At 47.5% G+C, this 22,541-nt stretch overlaps 1 protein-coding gene across 4 annotated transcripts in view; it reads left to right on the forward strand.

Moving 5' to 3' along the window:
- GPC3 (glypican 3) overlaps window positions 1-22,541 on the forward strand; it is a 149,247-nt gene that overhangs the window by 69,795 nt on the left and 56,911 nt on the right. For all 4 annotated transcript variants that reach the window (XM_080553709.1, XM_080553710.1, XM_080553711.1 and 1 more), the window contains exons 4-5: window positions 17,753-17,886; window positions 20,273-20,398. In XM_080553709.1, the coding sequence (XP_080409835.1) occupies window positions 17,753-17,886; window positions 20,273-20,398 (260 nt within the window). The remainder of the gene's footprint in view (window positions 1-17,752; window positions 17,887-20,272; window positions 20,399-22,541) is intronic.

Here is a 22,541-nt window from a genome sequence, read left to right on the forward strand (position 1 = left end):
TTTGGTTGTGCTGGAATGAAAGTTTCTCTGTTAAACTTATCAGCACATATCGAGTTTCAAAGAATATACCTGGAAGCAAACAGTTGTAGTTTCTGTTATCCTGTAAATATGATTGTTTTTAGATACCATCGTCATATCAAAGTCTAAAATGCCACAGGAGTTGTCTTTGAAACTGTGGGGCTTTGCTCTTGTGCTGGCTTTTTGTATCAGCCTGTTTTATTTCTGACCTTGGCCACAAGCATTTCTGTAGGCAAAGTTCAATTCACCTGCATGTTATTAAGCATAATCACAGGTTATTTAATTGTCGTTAAAATCTACTGGAATTATGGAAAACTTACTTTCCATGCCCATAGTGATTATAGCCTGAATAACAACACTACTGCCCTTATCTGTCCTTTAGACTTCTTTGTTTTGTCTTTGGCGGCACTTCCGCAATGGTACTATTTTTTCCTGATGTTTTGGGTCTGTGTGGGCATTACCCAGCAATGCATCCTTCTTCCATGTGGCTGCTCCTTTGTCCCTCTTTGCCACCCTCAGGCTGTGTTGCAGGTATTTGCACAAGGATCTGGACCCATTTTGTAGCTTGCAGCAGACCTAACTACAAGAGGGCATTTGAACCTCAGCCCCAGAGGTGTTGCAGAGCCTCTAGGGAGGTTTCTGTGGAGCTCCGCAGACCCTAAGATAGAGTCATGCTGCTGTTGCTCTGCTTGTGGAAATCACGTGCCTTCAGGCATGTATTTAAATGTAAACCGGTGGTGTTCCTGGTGAACAAATGGCAATGCACAAGAATGAATTTCATAGCATTATGGCATGAGGCAGTTCCCTCCCAAAGCCTTGCTTTAATACAAAGCCTTGCTTTAATAGTTAATTTGTCAGCAATGGTGGTGTTAGGTTTAATCATTTCTACAACTTTTCTGTTTAAAAATGTCACCCCTAAACTATACTATTAAAATACTTCATCAAGTCGGCTGAGTCTCTGGGTAGATTAGGAAAAATATTCTGTCTTTCACTGTATCTATAGATTTTCCTGTCTGATACTTTCTTCCGTGTTGAAACAGTGCCTAGTACTTCTACGTCTTGTAGATATTTTAATCATGAATGCAGGGAGCAGCAATTATAGTCAGTCTGTGCTTTCTACCACAAAAAAGGCAGAGATGCAGTACAAATAAACGTCATAAAATATTCAATCCCCCCACCCCTTGAAGTTAATGTTTTCTCTCTTGTTGAAAGTACATGAGAGACAATAGGTCTGGGTGTCTTACATAGCTAATCATTGATCCTCCTCTGGGATTCCCTGCCTAAAACCAGCACTGCAGTTTTATTTTGGAAGGTTGTGGAGTTGAGGTGAATATTGTTGACTTGACACAGATAGTAAGTTGTTTACATAAATATTTTTTTTCCTCCCTGTAACTCATTAGGGTTTTGAATCCATCCCAACAGAGCAGGAAACAGGCAATGCATTGCCCAGCGAGACCCAAACGAGAAAAGGTGGGTGGCTTGAGTTGATGCTCCAGCCGCATATTGCATGTGAAGGGCAGGGGGTATGCCTGCAGCTGAGATTCATCAGAGAAAAGGATTCAATTTTGGCTTTATTAGCTACTTTGAAATATGTGTCTGGCAGGGCACATGTCACTTCTCAGCCCTTCTCATGGGGCTGGCAGGACTTCTGCCCTTTAACTATCTTGTGGTGCACCTCTGGACGTGGGATTGCAGGGTGCTGATCCCTGCCTTGCACAGCAGATTCTCTGCACGGCAGGACCTGCACCTGCTGGTGTAATTAAGGTTGGACACAAAAGATTCTGTGTAGCTGATATGTTTGTAGCACAACCAAACCAAGGAATAAGAGCAGGCTGCAAATGAATACAAGATCTTTCCGATTGGCCTTGCAAGTTTCATAGCAAAAGTAAATTATGAAAAACACCGACAAACCTGCCACTCAAAAATGTATCAGTAAACTTCAGATCTTCATCTCTAGGTATAAACATAAAGCCATGGGCTGACAGGGCTGCTGAGACTTTGGTGCTTCCCTTACAATCAGTGGAGGTGCGCAGCTCTCTGTTTGTGGAGTATTGCCTAGAAAGAAGACAGCAGGGAGCTCAGCAAAACATTTTCCTTCACTTAGGACTGATGGCTGAGTTTCTAGAAAGCCTAGGTAAATTGCAGAACGAGGGTAGCCAGACCTTTGTTCAACTGATTGTGGTCAGAGGGGGAACATGTTGGAGGAAGGGAACCAGCGCCGTATAGGATCAGGGTGCCGTTCTTGATGTGCTTGCACTGTGAACAGATCCTACTCTTTCACTTTGCTGCAAACACTTCTAAAATACTGCTCAGGTCTGGGTTAAATAGGTGATATAGCAGTGCTGCAGAGCTGGTGAGGAGAGAAGCTGAAGCCACTGTGCAAGGCAGCTGGGGAGACTGGTTTTTGGTTTTTTTTGTGGAGCTGGAGTGCTCAGCTGCCCCAGCGCAGGCCGAGTGCTGGCTCTGAACCTGACTCTGGTGCTGGCCATGAGAAGCTGCTGGGGGACTCCCAGAGTGGGCAGGACCAGGTGAACTGGGCCTCATCTGCACTTCGCTTTTTTGGGAACCCTGCTAGGGAAACCCTGAGCATGCTGAAAATATAATTGGCTACTTTGGTTGCTAATAGCACCTTTGAGAGAAGCACTGCTGTTGCAAATTAGTGTAGAAATTTGCAGCACCTGCAGATGCACAGGAATGGAATTCAAGAATACATAAGTAAAGGAGCTTTTGCAGGGACGAAAATTACATCTGTCTCCATATGTGGTGATTCAGTGTATTTGTGCAGCATCCGGCAGTGGGCTGGTGCAGTTTGCCCTGGGTGCTGCCCAGGGGCTGCTTTTGGAGGCACCTCCCCCGGTGCCAAGCTGGAAGCTGCTTTGCTCCATGGATTACACTGCTGGGGTGGTGGCAGGGAGCCCTGGCAAGTTTTCCTATCTGCTAATGGATTTCTTTCTATGCTGAAGCTGGCAAGAGACTTCTGAGGCAAGCTTTGAAATTACAGCGCTGTTCGAGAAGTCATTCCCTTTGAGACACTGAGATCGGTTTCTTTGTACTTTTAATGCGGGTTGCTTTCTGTTGGCATAGCTCCTGGGATAGTCAGCTGGATGTACTGCCTCTGTATTTTCAGTTTCTTTATCGGAAAAGTTTAATCCTCAGGCTGCTCTCTAATGCTTGCTGGTAGCTAGCTCCATTTTTCACTTAAAGCTGGAAATGCTGGTGAGGTTTTGGTTTTCAGTAAGCTCAGACCCACTCATAGTTATCCCAAGGTGCATTTATCATGTACTTTTGTTAACCATTTTGTGATATGCAGTGTAATGTGCCTGATAAGACATGTTAAAGCAAGCATCTGTTCCTGCTGCAGGATGAAAATAAACCTGATCACCAAGGACAGTATCAGCAAAGTTCCCGTTCCTGTGAAAATATCTTGGGACTATTATGATTAGTTGTCTGAAGAGGTTCAGATATTAAAGATTTTTCTGATAGCTGGGGAAGCATATCGCAAAGCACTGAATAGTAAGGCATTGATTTTGATCTATAAATCCCTACATTGTTGGTGGCTTAGCTGGTTCTAAAAGAACAAGAACAAAAATTATTCACACCTGCAGTTTTGCAACCCAGCATCAAAAAACTTTGATCAAGCGACTCTGGCATACTGCTTCTGGCCTTAGATTGTAGGTTTAATGCTGCTCAAATGCGCATTAGTGAATCAAGGGTCTGCATCTTGCTTTTGGAAGTGACCTTGGCATGGATGCTCTGGACCCTCAATAGGAGTGAAGCTCAGAGGTTATTTCCAGCCTGCTGAAAGTTATCCCTTGTCTGGCCTAGGGAGGAAGGTCGTCGTTGTTACACGGTTAGTTAATTCTACTAACAAAAGCTCTGCTTCTAAAGGACACAGCACATTTTCGCGTGTTGCAGTCATTGGTTAGCCTTGCCCATTTTCTTCTGGGCTCCAGCATGGGCAAAGTGGTGTAAAAGTGGGTAAAACCCTTGCCTCCTGCTCGCTCTGGCAGCACGATGGGGCTCAGGGTGCGGTTTGTCACCAAACTGGGTCCAGCCATGAGCATGCGGGGCCGCTAGGTGGAAGCAGCAGATGTGGCCAGCGATGCTCAAACCTGCTGGTGCAAAGCCAGGGGAGATGCCGTTGAATATCGACAGGGGTTTTATTTAAAATAGCATTTGATTTTGCTTCTGTTCATAAACTTTCATATTGTCCTCTCCTTTTTTGCTCTTCTGTCCTTTTAATTGGATGTGTTCTAGCCCCTGGCATGTTGTGGCATTTCAGTGGAATTTCCAGTGATGCTTATTTCAATTAAAAGTGGAAGGTTGCTGCTGCGCCCTCCTCCTTGTATGCATGCGCAGCAGCATGGGGAGCATCCTCTGACAACGCGTTTGATGCCAAACCTAACTTTGCTTCGAAGCTCACGCAGATCTTTTCGTTGACTTCAGTCGGAGGCAGATCACACAGTTGGTGGCAACTTTATGCCTGCTAGTCCGCGGTATAAAAAGAGCTTTTTAAGGCTGCTGCATTTTATGGGTGGGAATATCATACGGTGCCCGCTGAGCCCGGCTTGACTTCACTTCAAATCATGTGCTGGCTATGGTGTGTGTGAGATGCGTGCAGGCTGCACGCGGCAGGATGTCTTGCATCTTTCCTCAGCTGAAGTCACAAGAAGCCTACAGATCTTGTGCAGGTTAATTGCTGGTTCTGTGTACCTGTTTGTGCATACTGTGACTTGGCCTGTTCCTTGTTTTAGTGGAGGAGCTGGTTTGTTGTTGTGCAACTGGCTCGCAAGCATTAAAGAAGATATTTGGTCCTGCGATGCCTTGATATTAGTAGTAAGAGCTAGCAGAAACGGTGGCAGAGCAAACTGTCTTAACTGTTGGAAATGATTGTATACAGCTGTGCAATTTTATACAACTTCACTGCACGGAGCCCAGTGTCTCTTCTCATTCCTGGCTCCCATGAGAGCTGTGTTTGACAGCTGAACATGGGATGCTTGGGATGTAGAAAAGGAGAGCTGGTGATCATATCTAAAACAGACTGTATTGCAGGAAGGGGTGTAAGGGAGTCTGTGTTCCTTGGGTGCTGGGCTTTAGGCTTCAAAGTTTCAAACTGCCTCATTTTATAGTAAACTGTAATGATCAAGGACATAGTGTGAAGATTTGAAGCAAATGAATTTGAGAGAGAAAAAAAAATAATTTCAAGTTGAACCAAAGATCACAGTGTCAGAAAAATCCCGAGGCATTTAGGCAGTGGCTGTGACTTGGAGGCATTTTTGTGTCTGGGGTGAGTCCAAGTGTGTGGCTGCATGGGAGGAAATCGCTGGGTGTAAGAGCTGACAGCCTAGCGGGTGGTTGTGTGAAGCTTGTGTCTGCTCTTTGGGGAGAAGTCAAGATCCACGGAAAGTGGGAGAGGAGCTGTTTCTAAGAGTTGGTGACAGATTTTTATGCAGAGCACAGTCTCACACTGTTAGTGAGGAGGGATGAAATAGCTTTCATACTGGGTACTAAGCCCTATCCCCCACGTACTTTCTTGTGACCAGTTCTCCCTGGCTTCTGCTGCTGGGGCAGTGTAGGAACCAGGTCCTCACAGACCTGCCAGGCTTTGGATGAGCACTGGGGAAGGTACTTCTGCAGCACGAGCTGCCTTGCTTTGTATTTAGCTCTGTCCAGACCTTTCTTGCATTCAGACAAGCATTGCTCTCTAAGCTTAATGGGGAATCAGGGAGCTGTGTCTGAGATTTTCTCAAAACTGGCTGGATATCTTTGTTTTAACATGGAGATAAAATGCCTAAATGTCACCCCTGAGGACACAGCTCCTTTGCTTGTCATCCAGATTGCTGCAGCCTCGGGCGTCCTCTATGAACATAGATTCCTTATTTGCAAAATGTATTCTGGTCCATTTCCTTTCTCAAAGATTGTGTCCTTGCTAAGTCCCACAGCTTTGCAATGCCAGACTTATGCTCACAAATATCCATCTATTAATGCTTTTTGCGCTAACCCTTCTTTTGGCTTCATTATCCATGACTGCAGTTTCTACCAAGAACTCCATCTGAGGTCATTCACAGGGCATCCTTCATGTTAACTGCTCTGAGTTTACTTCCAGTGACAGTAACCCCCGTGAGTGTTGCTGCCTTAAAACTATAACCAACTCTCCTATTAGCAATGCTGATGAATGCACCGAGAACAAAACAGAAACTTAAAAGTGGCCCTCTGCAAAGCAGAAATAGTGCCCAGAGCTGCCCAGGCAGATCAGCAGTGTTTTGTTTTGCACTGCAGAAAATGAGGCACTAGGTTGCAATGAGTACTCTGCTTCATTTTGAATTCTCTGCCGGCATGTGGTATACGCTCAGAGCTGTACGTTATATCATTTTTACATCTTATTATAAAGTAGCTTTGAGGTACCGGACATGAAAGATACCATCTACAAATACATTTATAAACAATAAAATAAAATGAAAGAGTTGAGGCAGATTTTTCAACTGTCCACTTCGGTGTGTGCACCCCTTGCTGCTGGCAGCCTGAGCTTTCGGCCTCTTTGGGTTGCTGCAGAACAAGAACACACTGGTGGCGTTTATCATCTCTACCTGTTGTGTTTCCCCAACTAATAAATCCCTGAGGGCGCAGAGCCTGCTCTCAGATGTACGCATGAGGGTGAAGTTGGCTGCTAACTGAATTATTCTTTGAAAGACTCATTTGAGCAAGAGCAGGCTGGCTGCAGAAAGCTGCGTTGATAGCCTACAGCTACTTTGGCACAGTTATTTCTATTTAAAGAGGGGGAAAAAAATCAAACCTGCAGTTGGAGAATTTAGCAATTCTTTTTGCAGGTGTATGTCTTTCTAACCTAATCAATTTTCACACCTAATTCTCATCTGTGCTATCTGCTGTGGTGGAGATTATGCTCTTAGACACTGACCTGGAAGGGGATAGAGCAAGTGAGCCCAGTGGTTACTGATGATAATTTGAGGGTGACTGGCATGCTCTGAGTTACTTCTTTCTAAAGCTTATTAACTCTTGGATAGCGGGTATTGATCGGTGTCACCGTACAAATAAACTTCATGCAGCTGCTCTCCAGAGCACCGGAGAGCAGGTATTTGATATTGCACCTGCCTGTGCTGGTATTTAAATCGTCCTTCCCCGGTCTCCTCTCTGAGGAACAGCCTAGGGAGCTGGGGGTGCTTGAGGGCAGTGGGGACCGCAGAAGGTGATGCCAGGGTGGCTCTGGCCAGCCGCTCTCACCAGGATCTCAGAGCAGGTGGGACCGCATGACAAATGCTAAAAAAAATCATCCAGCACAGCTCTGACCATTGCTTCACGCCATTGCCATTGTGTCTGCATGTGTCACTGGTTAGGAGCAAGCGACCACTTCTGGAGCACTTTCTGCCTGGAGAGATTTTGGTACAATTTTATCTTTTTGGTGAGTTGTGGGAACTTGTAAAGTGAGTACAAAGCGAAGATATGCAAAAATGCATTAAAAGCATCTTTCAGTCCAGTGCTTTCTCCCCATGTTTTGGAATCATTTGGTAGAAATTTGTTGGAATTTACTTCTGATAATCAGATTGTAGACATTGGTTTGTCAGTGTCAATAAAGGAATTGTGATAAAAAAATCAAATTCATTTCACTTGTCTGCAAACAGCTTATTGTTGAATGAGTTGCTTTAATATATTAATCAGACATAAAGCAGCATTGTAACAAGGTTAAAAGTGCATACCGATTTCCATTGTAAATATATACTCAATCAAGCAGAACCTAATCTACTGCTGTAAGTCATTCTTTAATTCAATTGTACTAACCACAGTACATGTAAAAACAAGATGTGTTACAACAAAGTCTAAGAAAAAGCCCTGAAGATATAAACATCTTTATAGAAAATAATGATTTACATTTTCAATAAGCCTGATTTGTCTTTGGGAAGAATGTAATTCCTTTATCGTGAGCAGAAATCTAATAGGAGTCTTTTTACCTTGTCTGCCATGTTTTGGGTAAATTATCTTGGTTTTGACCTTTAATTGGATAAGGCTAGAACTGGCTGCCAAGGGGAAAAAAATACAAATGGATCTAGTTGCTTCAAAACTAAGAAAAAATCAAAAGATGAATAAAATCCCTGTGAATGAAGAACACAGGGCCTTCCTGAAGCCTTTGTTAGCCTTGAATGGATTAATTTTACCAGCAGCTAATCTCTGCTGTGCTGAGAAATTTTTACCGCCTTCTGTTATTAACAATTATTGCACTTTTATTTTAGTCTTTGCTCCGTCAGGTTGCAGCACTGCCATGGGCAGAGCCCCGCGCACCCCTCGGCAAGGGGAGGACCCTCCTGGGAGGGCTCCCGTGTCCCTCGGGGCCGCTCATCGCTGCCTCTCGGGTGCGGAGGTGGCCAGATAATGAACCCTGGCGGTCCTCTGGGCTTAGCTGGCACGTGAAGTGTTGTTATTACTCTGCTGAAGATATTAAGCAGCTTAAAAACCGCTGAAATGATCTGATGGGCTTTGGTGCCTACAGCCTCGTCGTTTTAGCAGAACCGGTCTTGAGAACACGAAAGGAGGTTGGAGGGGGCAGAAGGGGGCTGCTGGGGGTTGTTCCTATGGGAAAGTTAAAATAAGTAGGGTTATGGTCCTCTGTAAGGGATGGTTGGATGGGGATTGCCGGGCGCTGAGTGCTTTGGGGTTGGGAGGCTTTTCTGTTCAGCTCCATTGCCCCTTCCCAGCATGGAAAGGAAGGAGGGTGTTTTATAGCGAAAAATGCTGTTTGCGGTGTAAAAAACCTTTGGGATGGTTTCAGTACAAGAGTTTATTGAAGTATAAATCTAAAAAGCTGTGTATACCTGTGAGTGCAGATCTGCACGGATTACAAAACAAGCAACGTTTTTTACCTCCTTGTTTTGACATCAACAGTTAAAGCAGAGTTAGCAGTAAGCTTTGCATGCTCTCTTTTGTATAAATATTATGCTATTGGATTGCTGATAGAAAGAGAACTAATTAAGGAGATGTGGATATCATCAGTAGATTTTTTCTTCCCCGAGATTTTATGAGCAGTAATTTGAAAAGAGCCATATTAAAGTCATTGAGGAACAAGTTAATGCTGCGTTTCCAAGAATATTACCCTTCTACCCAAAGATTATATTCAAGAATAAACAGTGTACAGTAGCTAATTGCTAGCTGACACATTATAATGTCTTTATACTTCCAAAATTGAATCAGTCTGGTTTAAAAAGTCATGCAGTAACTTTTTAATTATTTATCAATGTATTTCTCAAAGAATAATTGAATCTCTGCTTGAGGCTACAGGGGGCAAGTTGGACCAGTGGATATTGACCACATTTGCAACCCAGCTGACACTGCTGCTCTTAAATAATCTCTTATAGGCCCTGTCTCCAGGTTGCTGGCTTATGTTCCAGACTGACAGCAGGTATCTGTTTTTCCTCTCTAAATTAAACTGCTAGGAATTTATTTCTCTGATTGTTCGTTTCTGTAGTGCCGTAGGCAAAAAATGCAGTATGATATTAAAATCCACAGAAATCTGCAAAGGAAACCAATTAACTCAGAGAAGGAAAATGGCAAATGCGAACCCCGCTTGCCTTGAGCCCTCCTCGTTCCCGCGTTTGCCCTGTGCTGTTTCTCCCTGCCGCAGCCCCCTCGGTGTTGGTGGCACTTTGCAAGGGGTGACCCCGCGGGTGGCAGGGCTGCCCCAGGCTCCGGTTGCTGGCTGCTGCCCGTGGGTGAGTTGTAACCTTCTCGCCGCCGCCGCCGAGAGCCTGAGCTCATAGCATGTACTGAACTTGGTGCTCTCAAAGGGGTTGTTTGTACACTGGCGCTGTGCCACAGGTAGAGATGCAGAAAATTCGTGGTAGAAACTGATAATCCCTCAAACCAATTCTTTACTTCGCTTCTCATTCTGAGTTGGAATAGATAAAACTCTCTGCAATGGGAGGGTCCTCCTGGGACCTGCAGTAGCAATGGTATAATAGCGTGCCCGATTGTGTAATTGCATTGTATGTAACATCCTTAGCAGAAATAAGTTTCGTTACTTCGAGTCCAGATTTTCTATCAAGGTCTTTCTTTCAGCAATGGCTTTGAAATCAGGTGGTTGGGTTGGAAACTTCAGCCTCCTCGGGGCCTCAGAGTCCTGGAGGCGTGATGGCAGCAGGGGGCTGGGAGCAGCCGTGCCCTGCGGGAGCTGCGCCATGGGTTGGGGCCTCAGAGCTTCAGACGAAGGGCTGGGCTTTGGGCACCGAGTACTGCTCCTCGACGTGGCTTTGGTTAGTCTGGCTCACTCCTGCTGTTCTCTGGATTTTGCTTCCACGTTTTCACTTTGCTATGTTGTCATTTTTCAGGCAAGGCTGCCGTCTCTTTCCAGGAATAAAGCCGTGGCTCGGTTGTCTAAGAAACATCATATTGCATAGATCTAACTTAAAAACATAATGGGTACATTAGTATGCTATGGGGCCCAGTTCCAGGAAATGTCTCCACTTGGGAAAACTGCATAAGCGTGTGCTGAAAATTAAGCAAACGCTTTTTTTGCTTGACTAATCCTGGCAGTTGGCTGTGCTAGGGCACCAGGCTCATGCCCTGCAGTCTGCTGCCTAGCTCTGACCATAAGAAATGAAATACCCAATTTTGTGTTAAACACGGAATTAACAGAACACTGGAGGGAAACACTGACTTCAAAAGTTGTGCTTTAATTGAATGTCATAGATTATAAATGCAGAATGAACAACTGTGTTCATTTAGCCCAGCTTCCTCTCTACCTATAAATAACAATAAACAGCCTTTTGCTTAAACACAAAGCAGCTTTCTCTGGCGGATTAAATGCTGCATACTGGGGACACTAGAAGGAAGAAACATCTTGTTTGCATTATTTTATGCACATTTGAAAGGGCTCGACTCAAATTGAGGTCACGGCTCCTTTGAGCGAAAGGGCATCCACGTGGTGGAGGAGCTGGGTCGGAGCAGGGGTGGGAGCCGCAGTGGCACACCTCGGGTGCCCTGGCACACGTACGCATCGAGCACCGGACGTCAGGTCCTGCTGGGCATGGGGGTGGCGTGCTGTAACGGGAATGCCGTGGCAGTCCCCAGCTGATTTCAGCCGTCTGAGCCCTCGTGCAGCAGGCGGGGGTGCGGATGGGTCCTCCCCGAGCCATGTGTTCCCGCTGCGGCGCTGAGCCTCTGCAAAGCGTCCTGTGGCGCTCTGCTCTGTGTGGAGGGTATGATGAAAAATGAAGTGCGTGGTTATATTTCCTTCTTACAAACACATCCTTACCGCCCTTGGGGTCTGGAGATCATGGTGATGGCCTTCAGTGTAACCAGGTCAGGTAACTGCAGGAGTCCCCCAGCATTTGCAGCATGTGCTGGGCGTCACCACGGGCGCTGGTGTGACAGACGCTCTGTTATTCTAAGCATTAGTGTTGGTGTGCATTTTACACATTATAGCACTGCATTATTTAAAGGTAATGCATTATTAAACGCTGCTCTCCTCGGCGTGGAGAGCAGGTCACTTCCTGCGATTCCTGCTGCTCGGTGTGCATTGTTTAGGATGCTGTCTCTTATGTAATCCTTGCAAGGTGATGTCTGAATAATGGGTTGTGCTACAACAGGGTTGATTAATAACAGTGCTCCACTAACGAGGAATTTTAGAGAAATATGTGTAGAAGACATCTATGTTACCATACCCAGTTTGTTCCCGTCTGAGTGCGTGGAACCAGAACGATCATTACTTACTTAATAATGATGTGCCTCCTAAAATAAAGGGCTGTAAATTCATTTTTAAGCCCATAATCATATTTTCTGCTGTGGGAAGAGTGAGGGAGCGGGGAATTGTCTCTTTCACATCTTTCTGACAAAATGTATATAATGATTACAAGCATATAATAAGAATGTTTGTCCTAGCTAAATGTTTATTCACTTCTGTTAATCAGTATTCGTTTGAGAGTGTGCCACAGAGTTTGTGGAAAGCAATGCAATCAGTTGAGTAGTGTGGCAGATTTAAATCAGTAATAAAAGCCCTGGGGAAATTAACAAGACAAAACATTAACCACAGACTAAACATTAACATATATTAGCATTTTTATTACACCTGTAGAAATGGTAAATGTGCTTGGTTACTACTGTTAAAAAGTTTATGTTCTATCCCACATCATCACAATGTATATTTTGTTTTAAGCCCTTTAGAATTTAATTAAGCAGATTTCTATAGCATCATTTGAGTAATAGACTTCAGGTTCACTTTTATGGTGACTTAGAAGATAAGGAATGCATTTGTACCCTGTTTATAATGCTAATGATACATGTGACATTTAGCAGAGTGGGCTGTGAAAAAGAAATGTGGAAAGGGGAAGAAGCACCAATGCAGGCAGCTGTGTTCCAGTTTTCAGAGTTACCGGCCAGACTGGGGTTCCTGTGTGGGATGAGCGATGCTCAGGGGTTTGAGGGTACTGACAAAGGCAGCACATTTTCTTGATGTCTTTGATACTCCGTTCTGTGTGAAGCTGCATACTGTAGCAAATCACCATTTCAGAGTCTGTATTCAAATCAATTATAATAGTTAATCGCTTTTCAGTTTAATGTGCGGCTTCTCCCAAAGGAAACTCAGAAATAGGTATAAAATGACATATGTGAACTACAGAGAGCGGAGAAGATTGCAGGAGGAAATCTTTAAAAATGAGACCATCCCCTTGGGGGGCGGAGGGGGAGGTGGTACTGTGTCTTCCTGGAGAACGAATCTTTAAGCAGAAGAGTTCACAGAGAAGGCAAATGGAAACTCCACATAGAGTTTAAGCAAAGGTTAAGTACAGCAAGCTGTCCTTTAGAGCAGAGTGGTGCTTGTGGTCTGAACAAGAAGCAACAGCAGCAGGTATCCAGCAATGTCTAATGCCGTCTTATCTTCCAAGGGAGAGTTGATTAGCTTTTTTTAAAGCTTCCAGGGAATTACTTTTAGAACGCTCTCTCTCTGAAAGGAGATGCTCAGATTGGTAGTGAGGATCGCATGTGCTACTTCGCAGTTTTTCCCCAGCTAGTTTTGCTTGCCAAAGGTACAAAAGGCTTTCCCCTGCACAGCCACCCTGCCTTGTACAGTGGCTGTGTCGGTGGCCCCGGTGCTGCCATCCTGCTGCTGGGTGCCCGCGGGGGGTTGCTCTCCACCAGCTGCACTGAGGCTGCGATGCTTCGTGCAGAACCTGGTGCTGTGGTCATCGTCCTTTTTGAGTATCATTTAATTGTGGCCCACCGGTCCCAGTTTCCATTGGCATGCGGGCACCCACGTGAACCAGCGCTGTGCTTTGCACCTTTGCAGTTGACTTGGGTAAAGTAGCTGCGGGGGGGGGGGGCATATCTGCTCCCCTGGCTGCTCACAGCGCATCACTTCCATGTGGCCGCAAGCAGGTTCCCTGCAGTCCTCAGGCACCTCTTACTCTAAATTAATGAGGAAGCATTGAAATGGGCTGATCGCGCCGCTCCGTTAGGGTTTTCCCTGGGCTCCTCTCAAATCAGTGCTCCCTCTGAAGCTGCACCAGTACCTGGCTCCCAGGGGCGTTCAGAGCCAGCTGCCTCCTGCCTGCTGTGGGGACAGACAGGAGGTTGTGGGGATGGGCTTCTCGAAACTGTGAGGAAGAAATTGGGGTGGTTGGTGGGAGGTTGAGTGTTCCCCCTGCACCCGTGTCATGCTCACTTGGAGGAGGCTAATGAAATGAAGGAATTAGTATGTTTATTAATGAGCCAGCGCAGGGAAACAGCATTGGCTGTTACAAACCCCCAAAGCCACCAGGACTTTAAAAGTCTGGGGAGCTGGGAGGGTTTTGCTTGCATTGTGTGTCCTGGCAGCAGTTTTTGGTGGACTGGGAGATTCTCCTAAAACTAAGTAAAAAAAACAACAACCCATTCCTCCCCCAACAAAAAACAACAAAACAAAACAAAACCAAAACAAAACAAAATGCCATTTTATTGTTTTTGTGGCTTGATGTTTCAGGCAGCAGCCTGTTCTGGGACAGTGCGTGTATGTGATGAGAAATGAGACTGCACTGCACAGTTCTTGCACTGAATATACTTTAGATAAGGACTCGTGTGCGTTTATGATGCCTCTGATAGCACTCAAAGCTGCAGAGCCCAAGGACAAGAGCTGACAGCTTCATTCTGTCAATTTGCTCTGAATTCCACATTCATAATTTCGCAGCGGGAGGCAGCCACCTATTCCTGCTGTTGCTCAACATTAGCCTGGCACACGTGATTTGGCGTGCCACCTTCCTCCGACTCCCGCTCTTGCAGGGTGAAAGAAAGAGCTTGGGGATCTGAGTCTGTGTGTTTCTTAGCTTGCAGCTGGGACTTGGAAAAGGGGAAAGGAAGGAAACATGATTTCTGAGATGTTTCACAGGACCACTTGTGGCCCAGAAGACTTTGGCAGATGGTTTGTGAAAGTCTTTCCCCCCTCGTAAGCGCACGCGATTCTGCCCCTGCAAATGAGCAGGCAATCTGTTACTTGTACGTTCTCTCACTTTGTTTAATGCTCAAATCCCAGACGGATTCTTGACTAAAAATGACAGTCATTTGGCCGTGACTTCACAAGATGGGCTGCAGGTTTATCTTTTTTCCTGAGAAGGTTAATTGGTCCTTGAATAAATAATTCAGTAAAAACTTGCATATCCTGCGCAAACTTTCCAGCTTCTAGCCACGAAGATTTCATACGCAGCCCCATTTCAGGGCCACAGTTGTGGGAAGGCTTGCATGGTTTGCTGCTCCATCCCTTACAGGCTCCTGCAAAGCCCCATTGCTGTGTGGAGCCCAGAGCCGGTGGCTGAGGGAGCTGCAGGTTCAGTTTGGCTCTGCTCGGGTACGGCTCTGGTGCTCGGCCTGCACTGCAGCGAGGTCACCCAGCCCTGGTCCACCCGGGTGCTTTGCTTTTTGAGTGCTGTCTCAGATGGTGCCATTGTTCCTGCTGTCACTCGGGCCCTCCTCTCCCATTCAGCCCGCTTCAGCATCCTCAAAAAAAAAAGCCTTGATCCTGGACTTGCTCTTCTCGGGAGTTCAATAGGCTTCGCCAGCTGAAAGGCGGGCTTTCAAAAGGACAGGGGGGGCTTTTCAGAGCTGGGGAAAAATCAAAGGGAATCATCGCCAATGGCTGCTTAAAATAACCGACCTTCTCCTGCTTCTCCCCTCTGCTTTGCATTCCTGTGCAGAGCGTGGGTGCAGCGACGGAGCTTTTGTCGTTACTTTAGTGCCCTCTGTCCCACAGTGCTTACATATCCGTCATTTCCCCGTGGCAGATCCCCTCTCTGCAGACCCCACAAGGCTCAGAGGGCACCTTTTGGGCATGAGATGTGCAGGGCCCTGTGCGTCTTCCTGCTCTGCTGCCGGTCTGCCCCTTGCAGGGGTGGTGATGCCAGCCAGCACAGAGTGCAGGACGTGGCATGGCAAAGGACAGAGCCTTTTACGCATCAGCCAAGGTTTGGAGGGAGGCTGGACTCTTCTATTGGTACCGCTAATAAGTTTGGAAAAATGGGCGCATTTTCAGGCATACAAACGCTTCCGAGGATGTCTCGCCTCTTGTTTCTCCAGGCTCCTTTTTCCTTGCAGCGTGCAGCTGGGTTTAACTCGTGCCGTCTCTGGACGCGGTCCCTCGGCTGTGCGGAGGCCCAGCAGCTCCATCCCGTCTGGCCAGCCCTTTCCCCTGCAGTGCATCCTTGCCTTGCGCCGCTCTGCGGAGTGAGCTCCCCTCCCGCCAGAAACCCAAAAGGCAAAGAAAACAGCCCAAAACGTGGTGTCTGTTTTTCTGACTCCTTTCCTACCCGTGGTTTTTAAGCCTGCCCTATGATTTGGGGAGGGCGACAGGATTGATGTGTTCTTCTGCGGGACTTGGGTTTGGCAAAACAAAGAGGAAACGCAGCCAAGGGTGGGCAGTAGAACAAAAGGGAAGATGCTGCAGAAACTGTGCCTGCAGCTGCAGGAGGAGCTGCTTGGGGAGGAAGCTATAGGTGCAGAGGGGACTGGTGGCAGTGCCTCTTCCCAGCACGCTGCAAACCAGAGACTGCAGTGCCTGGCTCACCGTGCTCCTGCGTGCTTCCTCTCTTACTCTGTATTGTACAGCAGCCTGAGCAAACAAACCGTGCTGCTCTTGATAATGAAACAGGTGACATTCCTAATTTATTTGCCCACCCAAATGCAGGATGTAACAGAACGGAATTAATCTGTTCTCCTTACGCATCAGATGCTTGTAGCTTTGGGCGGTGGGCGTGCCTTTTGCCTCCGGTGTGTTGCTAACTGGTAGTTTAGCTGGCTGCCTCGGTGCGGTGCGGGGCGAAGATAAATGAGGTGCTGCTAGGAACGGATGTTTTGTAGGTATGCGGTCGGCCACAAGCCTGGATGTGGGTGGGGGGATGAAGCTCAAGGGAAATGGTGTTGGTGTTGGCTGTAGTGCCTTTGTCATCCCCGAGTCCTCTTCACAGCGAGGCGTGACAGATTCCTGCACAAGTAGCCTGGGGTGGTTCCGAAGGTGAGTTTTCCAGCACCAAGCAGGCCTGGTGGTGATGCGGCGGGACGGTTGTCCCTCGTTGCTCTCCCAGAGGAGACGGGCACAAATCCACCCACGGCAGGGACTGCAGCGGTGCTGCACAGCCGGCACTGAGTCATGGGGCAGTGGCCGTGTGGGAGATCTTTAATGAGGCATTTTGGATTCTCACCACTGCAGCCACTCACCGAATCATCTGTATGCTAATGAGCTAATTTGTGTCATTAACAGAGGCCTGTTAATCAAGACCTCCCATGGCATGACCGGGCTGTAGCAATAATGCTTGCTGTATTTTAGGCCATGTTTTTCTTTCTTTCTTTCCTTTTTTTTTTTTTTAAATTAGCAATATGTATGGTGCTTATCCCTTGGTACCTGCAGTGCAGACTCTGCAGATGCTGAGCTGCCTTGAGCTGTAGGATGGAGGTCTCAGAATTGGTGTTTGGAGGGAAGATGTTTCCTAAAAGCCTGGCTAGAGAGGTGGAGCATAGCATCCCAAGGTGCTACAGCTTTTGGGAAGCAAGTAGCAGGGAATACCTTAAGCCCCACTTCCGCCAACATGAGTTTAACCTGACACATGGGAGCTCTGTCAGGCATGCCTGCGGCTATGAGGAACCCCTTGATGCCCAAAAATGTTCTCTGACTTTTCCTGCCTTCCCTTCCGCAGAAGGGGTGTTCGTACAAGAGCTGGTTTGCATCCTTAGGGCAACAGTTTGCTTTCAGACACTGGTGTATAAATGGGAGGGAGCGGACTGACCATCATCCTGATCTGCAAAGCAGGGCTCAGCAGGATGGGGGTGCTCAGCCTGTGCCTTGGTGTGTGCATCCCTGGCGAGGGTGTGGTGCAGGACTGTCCCCAGACACCCCCATCTCTCTCGGGACAGGCCACTTCACCTTCCAAGGTGAGATGTGTCATGTCTTTAAAAGGCTTCAGTCAGAAACAAGTGGGTTCATACTTGCAGGGAGAAAAGTGCATCGGTGTGTTCTCTGCGAACTATCTCACTGTAAAGTTTGTCCCGGAAACTAGCTTGCACATGGTGACTGAAGTGAAAAGTAACTTAAGGTCCTAAATCTGCTATGAGAGCAATTCGGGCACTTTGGGGTTGGTGGAGGTGGGCAGCAGCATATGGGTTCCTCACTCCTATATTTAAAGAGCTGTTGTGCAGGTGGCATTGTGCATCTTAGCTGTCTTCCTGCAGTTTTTCTGGCCATGAAATTTCCTCATGCTGCTGTGTTTGTGTTTTCCAGATTAGCCGGTTGTGTGGCCACGCTCAGCAGAGGCAGTATCGATCAGCTAATTACCCTGAAGACCTCTTTATTGACAAGAAAGTCCTGAAGGTGACTCACATAGAGCCAGAGGAAACTCTGTCGAGCAGGAGGAGGTGAGAGTGCTCGAGCTGAACACGGTGCCAGCGTGATGGGGTGCAGGGGCAGTTTCCCTGTGGGGTGGCCCCATGGAGGGAGATGGAAGAGCCCCTTTTTTCCCTTACTGATTGCAGCTGGTTTTGACTCTGAACATCAGAGTTGCCCTGGGACTGACTGTGAAGCACAGCAAGGTGTCTACACCTGTGTTTTCTCACCTAATGCATCTACGCTGATGTTATTTTTTTTTTAACTTATAAAACTGCCCCCTGCTTTTCATCTTTGTTTTGCTTCTGTGCAATGCGCCAGGCACGGCACTGAGGTTCATACACAAAATGCCATGTCTGGGTTTCTTGGGCATTGCTATAGTGCCAAATATGCTCACAGGTACAGTTATAAGTATAAATGGTAGCTCTAGATTAAATCATTGCGTGAAACAGCGTGTAGGCTGTGGGGCCTATTTCCCTTTATTTCTGTGCAGTCTTTTACAGTACTTCAGGAATGTTAACAGCCTTTTGCTGAATATTTTTAAAGCGAAGCAGGTGCCGCCACTCCTGGCTTTGCAGCCTGTGCTTCCTTCCTGCAGGGCTGCACTCTGTAAAAAGAAGCTGTAATTCAGTGGGCTCATGCTGGTGTGGTAGGGGAAGCAGCCCCCCCGTGCATCCCCTATGGACCTGACAAGTGCACCAGGAAGCGTGCTGTGCTTTTACTGCTATCTCGAATATGAAAAAAATCTCTGCAGAAGAGAAAAGGGCAGATTCAGCCCTTTTTGGAGCTGGGGATGGACTAACTTGGATAGACTTTCCTTTACAGAGCAACAGGGCCACATTCCTGATACGGTTCCCATGAGATAGCACTAGGGCTTGCATTCCTCCCTTGTCTCGACATGTCGGAGGGTTACGCAGCCCAGGCGCTGCCGGGGATGTCGTCTGAGGACCGTGCAGGCTAATGAAATCTGCTGCAACAACTTACATGAGCTCATACCTGCAGATATGGAGGAGTTTCTCCTTTTTCCTCTCTGCCCTCGTTGAGGGAGCCCTGCCTGGGAGCTGTGGTCAGCAGGAAGGTTTCCTTCTGTCCGTTCTCCCTGCTGCTGCTGTGGGGTCTGTGGGACGGGGAGCAGGGCTGTGCCGGGGAGGAGGTGAGGAGCTGGGGGCGAACTGAAGACCCAGGGCTTGCTTCGCTTTGCTTGGCAAGAGGTTGGACCTCCCTCCACACGGTAAGCACAGCGCAAGATGTGACTGTAGGAGGTGCTCGTCCAAAGCACCCCTGAGATGTGCGCGGGGAGGTTGTAGGCTGAACTGGCAACCCTTTGGAGAGGCTTTGGACCCTCCAGCCAAACCCTTGGCTATCGGCGCGGCTAGGGACAGACGGGTTGGCGCTTGCAGTGCGCTGGCAGGCCGTGCCGTGGTGGGCCTGGGGAGGACTTGGGTTGCCTCCGTGTGCTGCGAGCTCTGCCTTGCACGGCCGTGTCGCTCTGATCCGGGCAGGAACACAGCCTGGACAGCAAAAACCGAGAGCTAGCGAGCAGGCTGCCTTCCCTGGCTCTGGGGCTGCTTTTCCTTGTTTCGTCTGCCCCCAGCTGGCAGCCGGGAGCTTGGTCTGGAGAAGAGACCCCAAGCGTCCGGGAACCCCAGCAAATCCCTGCTCGGGGAAATGGGAGAGGGATGGAGGGAGCCTGGTCCCTCCTGCCCCCCCAGCCTGCAGCCACCCCTCGAGAGCAGCTCTGCGTTTCTTCCAAGTTTGCTCTGCCTGTCACTGCTGGCCGGCACCACGGAGCGTGGGGGTCCCACCACAGAGGGGACCCCCCCAGGAGTGCTCCCAGCCAAGGTGCTGATCCCTCCTCATCGCTCCCGGGGAGGAAGGATGCTGAGAAATAACCCGTTGCCAAGGGGGGAAAAGTACTGAGCTGTAGCCAGGAGATGGTGAGGCCAAGTCTTACTTCCTCCAGTCCCTGCTATTCATGTTTTTGTGCTCTTTGCAACATTTACCGCTGGTGTTTCCTGGTGAAAGCTGCCAAGTGCCCCTTTCCTTTGCAAGGGGCAGACCTGGGCTGGGAGGACCAGCGCATCCCATGCCTGCAGCCCCTGCCCCGTTTCTGGCTGCTCTCAGAGCCCTGTGTCAGCCCGTGACATGGGTGCAGCCGGATCTGTGGTTCTGCGGGCTCCTGCTCCCCCAGTCCTGCCTTCCTGGGGCAGAACTGTGTCCCTGAGTGTAACCTGCCCCTTTGAATGCCGACTGTGATCCCGCAGCCAGCTTGGCATGTGTCTATAAATCACGCATCTGTGAGAATGCAGCATGAAACCCATCGTTACCCGTCTGTGCTGAGAGTGTCTGCTCTGATCTGCCACCGTGATCTTCTTTTCTTCCTTTGACTGGGAATCATTTTTTTCCCCTTTCTTCCAGGGAGCTCATTATGAAGCTGAAGTCTCACAGCAATTTTTACAGCAGCTTGCCGGAATACATCTGCACCCACAGCTCCGCTGTTCAGAACGACACTCTTTGCTGGAACGGACAAGAAGTCGTGGAGAGGTGAATCATGTCTCCCTTCCCCTCCCTTTCCCCAGCACCGCTCATCTTTAGTTAACCAGGTGCGGGAGAGGTCTCTGGCCAGGACGTTGCTCATTCCCTTAAACCTTTTACAGAACTGGTGTCCACTTGTGCTGCAGCTCAGGTCGATGAGCAAAGCTCACGTGAAGGGGAGAAGTGGTCGTGTGCCGCCCTCCACTGAGCTTTCCGTGCTCTGCTGTGAAAACCCTGTAGCTGCAAGCATTTTTTATTTTATTTTTTTTTAATTTTTGTGGTGGGTGGGTAGCAGTGAGCTGGAGAAAGGGGAGAAGCAGCAGCTCAGCACAGCGCTGCTCCCTGGGAGGGTGCACCTGGGCACTAGGGTGGCTCCTCTGGAGCAGCAGTAGGTGTGCAGAGGGGCATGTGCAGAGGGTTTTGAGAGTGTCCTGGTGGTAATGGTAAGGTGAATGAAGGCAGGCAAGAACAGGATTAATAGCATAAAGAGAAAAGAAGTGTTAATAGAAATGGAGCATTCCCTTGCAAAAAATGCCCCTTAGGAGTGTTAAAGAATGTGGAAATAGAACTTGGAAGTGTTTTTTATAATTATACATAAATCTCCTCTAATAACCCTACTTTGCAAAGCATCCTTTGCTATTAAGTAGTTTGCATAAGGGGAGAAATAGAAATAAATTCAGGAAGTTGTGAAATGTTGAAATACTAATTATGACTTCTTGATCAGTAACCTCCGGTGGTAATTAGCCTGCACTTGCAATACTGACCTGAAATACTGAAGGGACCAAAATAGCGTCAATATGTATTTTTAAAAAATTACTCAAGCATCTAACATCACACACTTTAATAAAATGTACCTACTTTCTACTTTGCCTAAGGAAAAATGTGTCCTCTATCTGTACCTATTTCTGGGAAATCTTGAGCTCCTTTTCCTAAGAGAAGTACAACTGGAGGGGAAAAAATTTCAATATTGCCTCACTGGTTGTTAATTTAAAAAAAATAATCTCAAAACAGTACCACAAACACTGCGGTTTTGCGGGGGGGGGGGGGGACCTACGGTGAGATATCTGCTTACAGAAGTTTGCCAGGGCCCTGCTCCAGGCATTGCTGAAATCACTGCTGGGTGAAGCAGCAGCAGTGGAAAAATGGTGAGTTCACATCCTCCCACAAATGTAAGCTCAAAGTTATTTGCAGATTAAAAAAGGGTTTTAGACGATAGCCTGTCTTAGCTTTTTGCTGAGAATACCGGTAGACTGTCAAAGGCAGAGATGTCACCCTAGATCTTCTGCCACCAAGCTGTGGCATTTGTGGCATGATACGGCAGATCACATAGGTGCCACAGCATGCAGATGGGGCAAGGCAAGGAGAAGATAAAGTATACGTACACAAAGGGGTTACCGTGTTTTCAGCCCTCAGCTGCCTGGCTATTACGTCGAGGATGACATCGTCTGCTCTTCTTGAAGACACTGCCTTTCCACCCCTCTCCTCCTTCCCCCTGCTCCCATTTATCATGCAGATGTAGCCACCTCTCCCAGCTCCTATGAAATAAATAGTAACAGCTCCTTTGCAGTCAGAAAATGTTTTTTCTGTGAGATGAGTGTGAAAACCCCCATCCCCTTCCTGTGCCATGGAGGGAGCACAGCTGCCCTGGGTAGGAAAACTTGCTGGCTGGGCACAAAAGTGCTGCTTGCATGGAGGAAGAAATTTGAGCACCCCTGCAAAGGCAGGATGTTTGGTAGGGAGGGCAAATAGACGCACAAAATGGAAATAGCTGTTGCCCCTTAAATTCCTAGACTTCCCTGCCACTTATTTTTAAGTCTTTCTTGCCATGTATTTTTAGCATGTGCACCTGTAATGCTTCCCAGGGTGACCGTCTCTTCTCCATAAGCTACTAAAGCCTGTCATATGTGGCGGTGTTTCTGCTGATGAAACTACAGGATAAAACTCAGCTAAATAAAGCTGAACTAAGGCTTCATTTGCAAAATGTGTTTCAAGTTGAAAGAAACGTAATTAAATCATATCTAAAGCCAATTGTGCTGCTTCATATGGAACCAAAATGGTCAAAACCGAGAGCTTCAGGTGTTCGGACTTCCCAGCGTGTATCTTTTTCAGAAAGTGTGAGAGGATTCCTGAAAAAAAGGTGCATTCAAGGTAA

Source organism: Anser brachyrhynchus (assembly GCF_964034855.1).
Source record: "Anser brachyrhynchus genome assembly, chromosome: 13".
In the NCBI taxonomy this organism is placed as follows: domain Eukaryota; kingdom Metazoa; phylum Chordata; class Aves; order Anseriformes; family Anatidae; genus Anser; species Anser brachyrhynchus.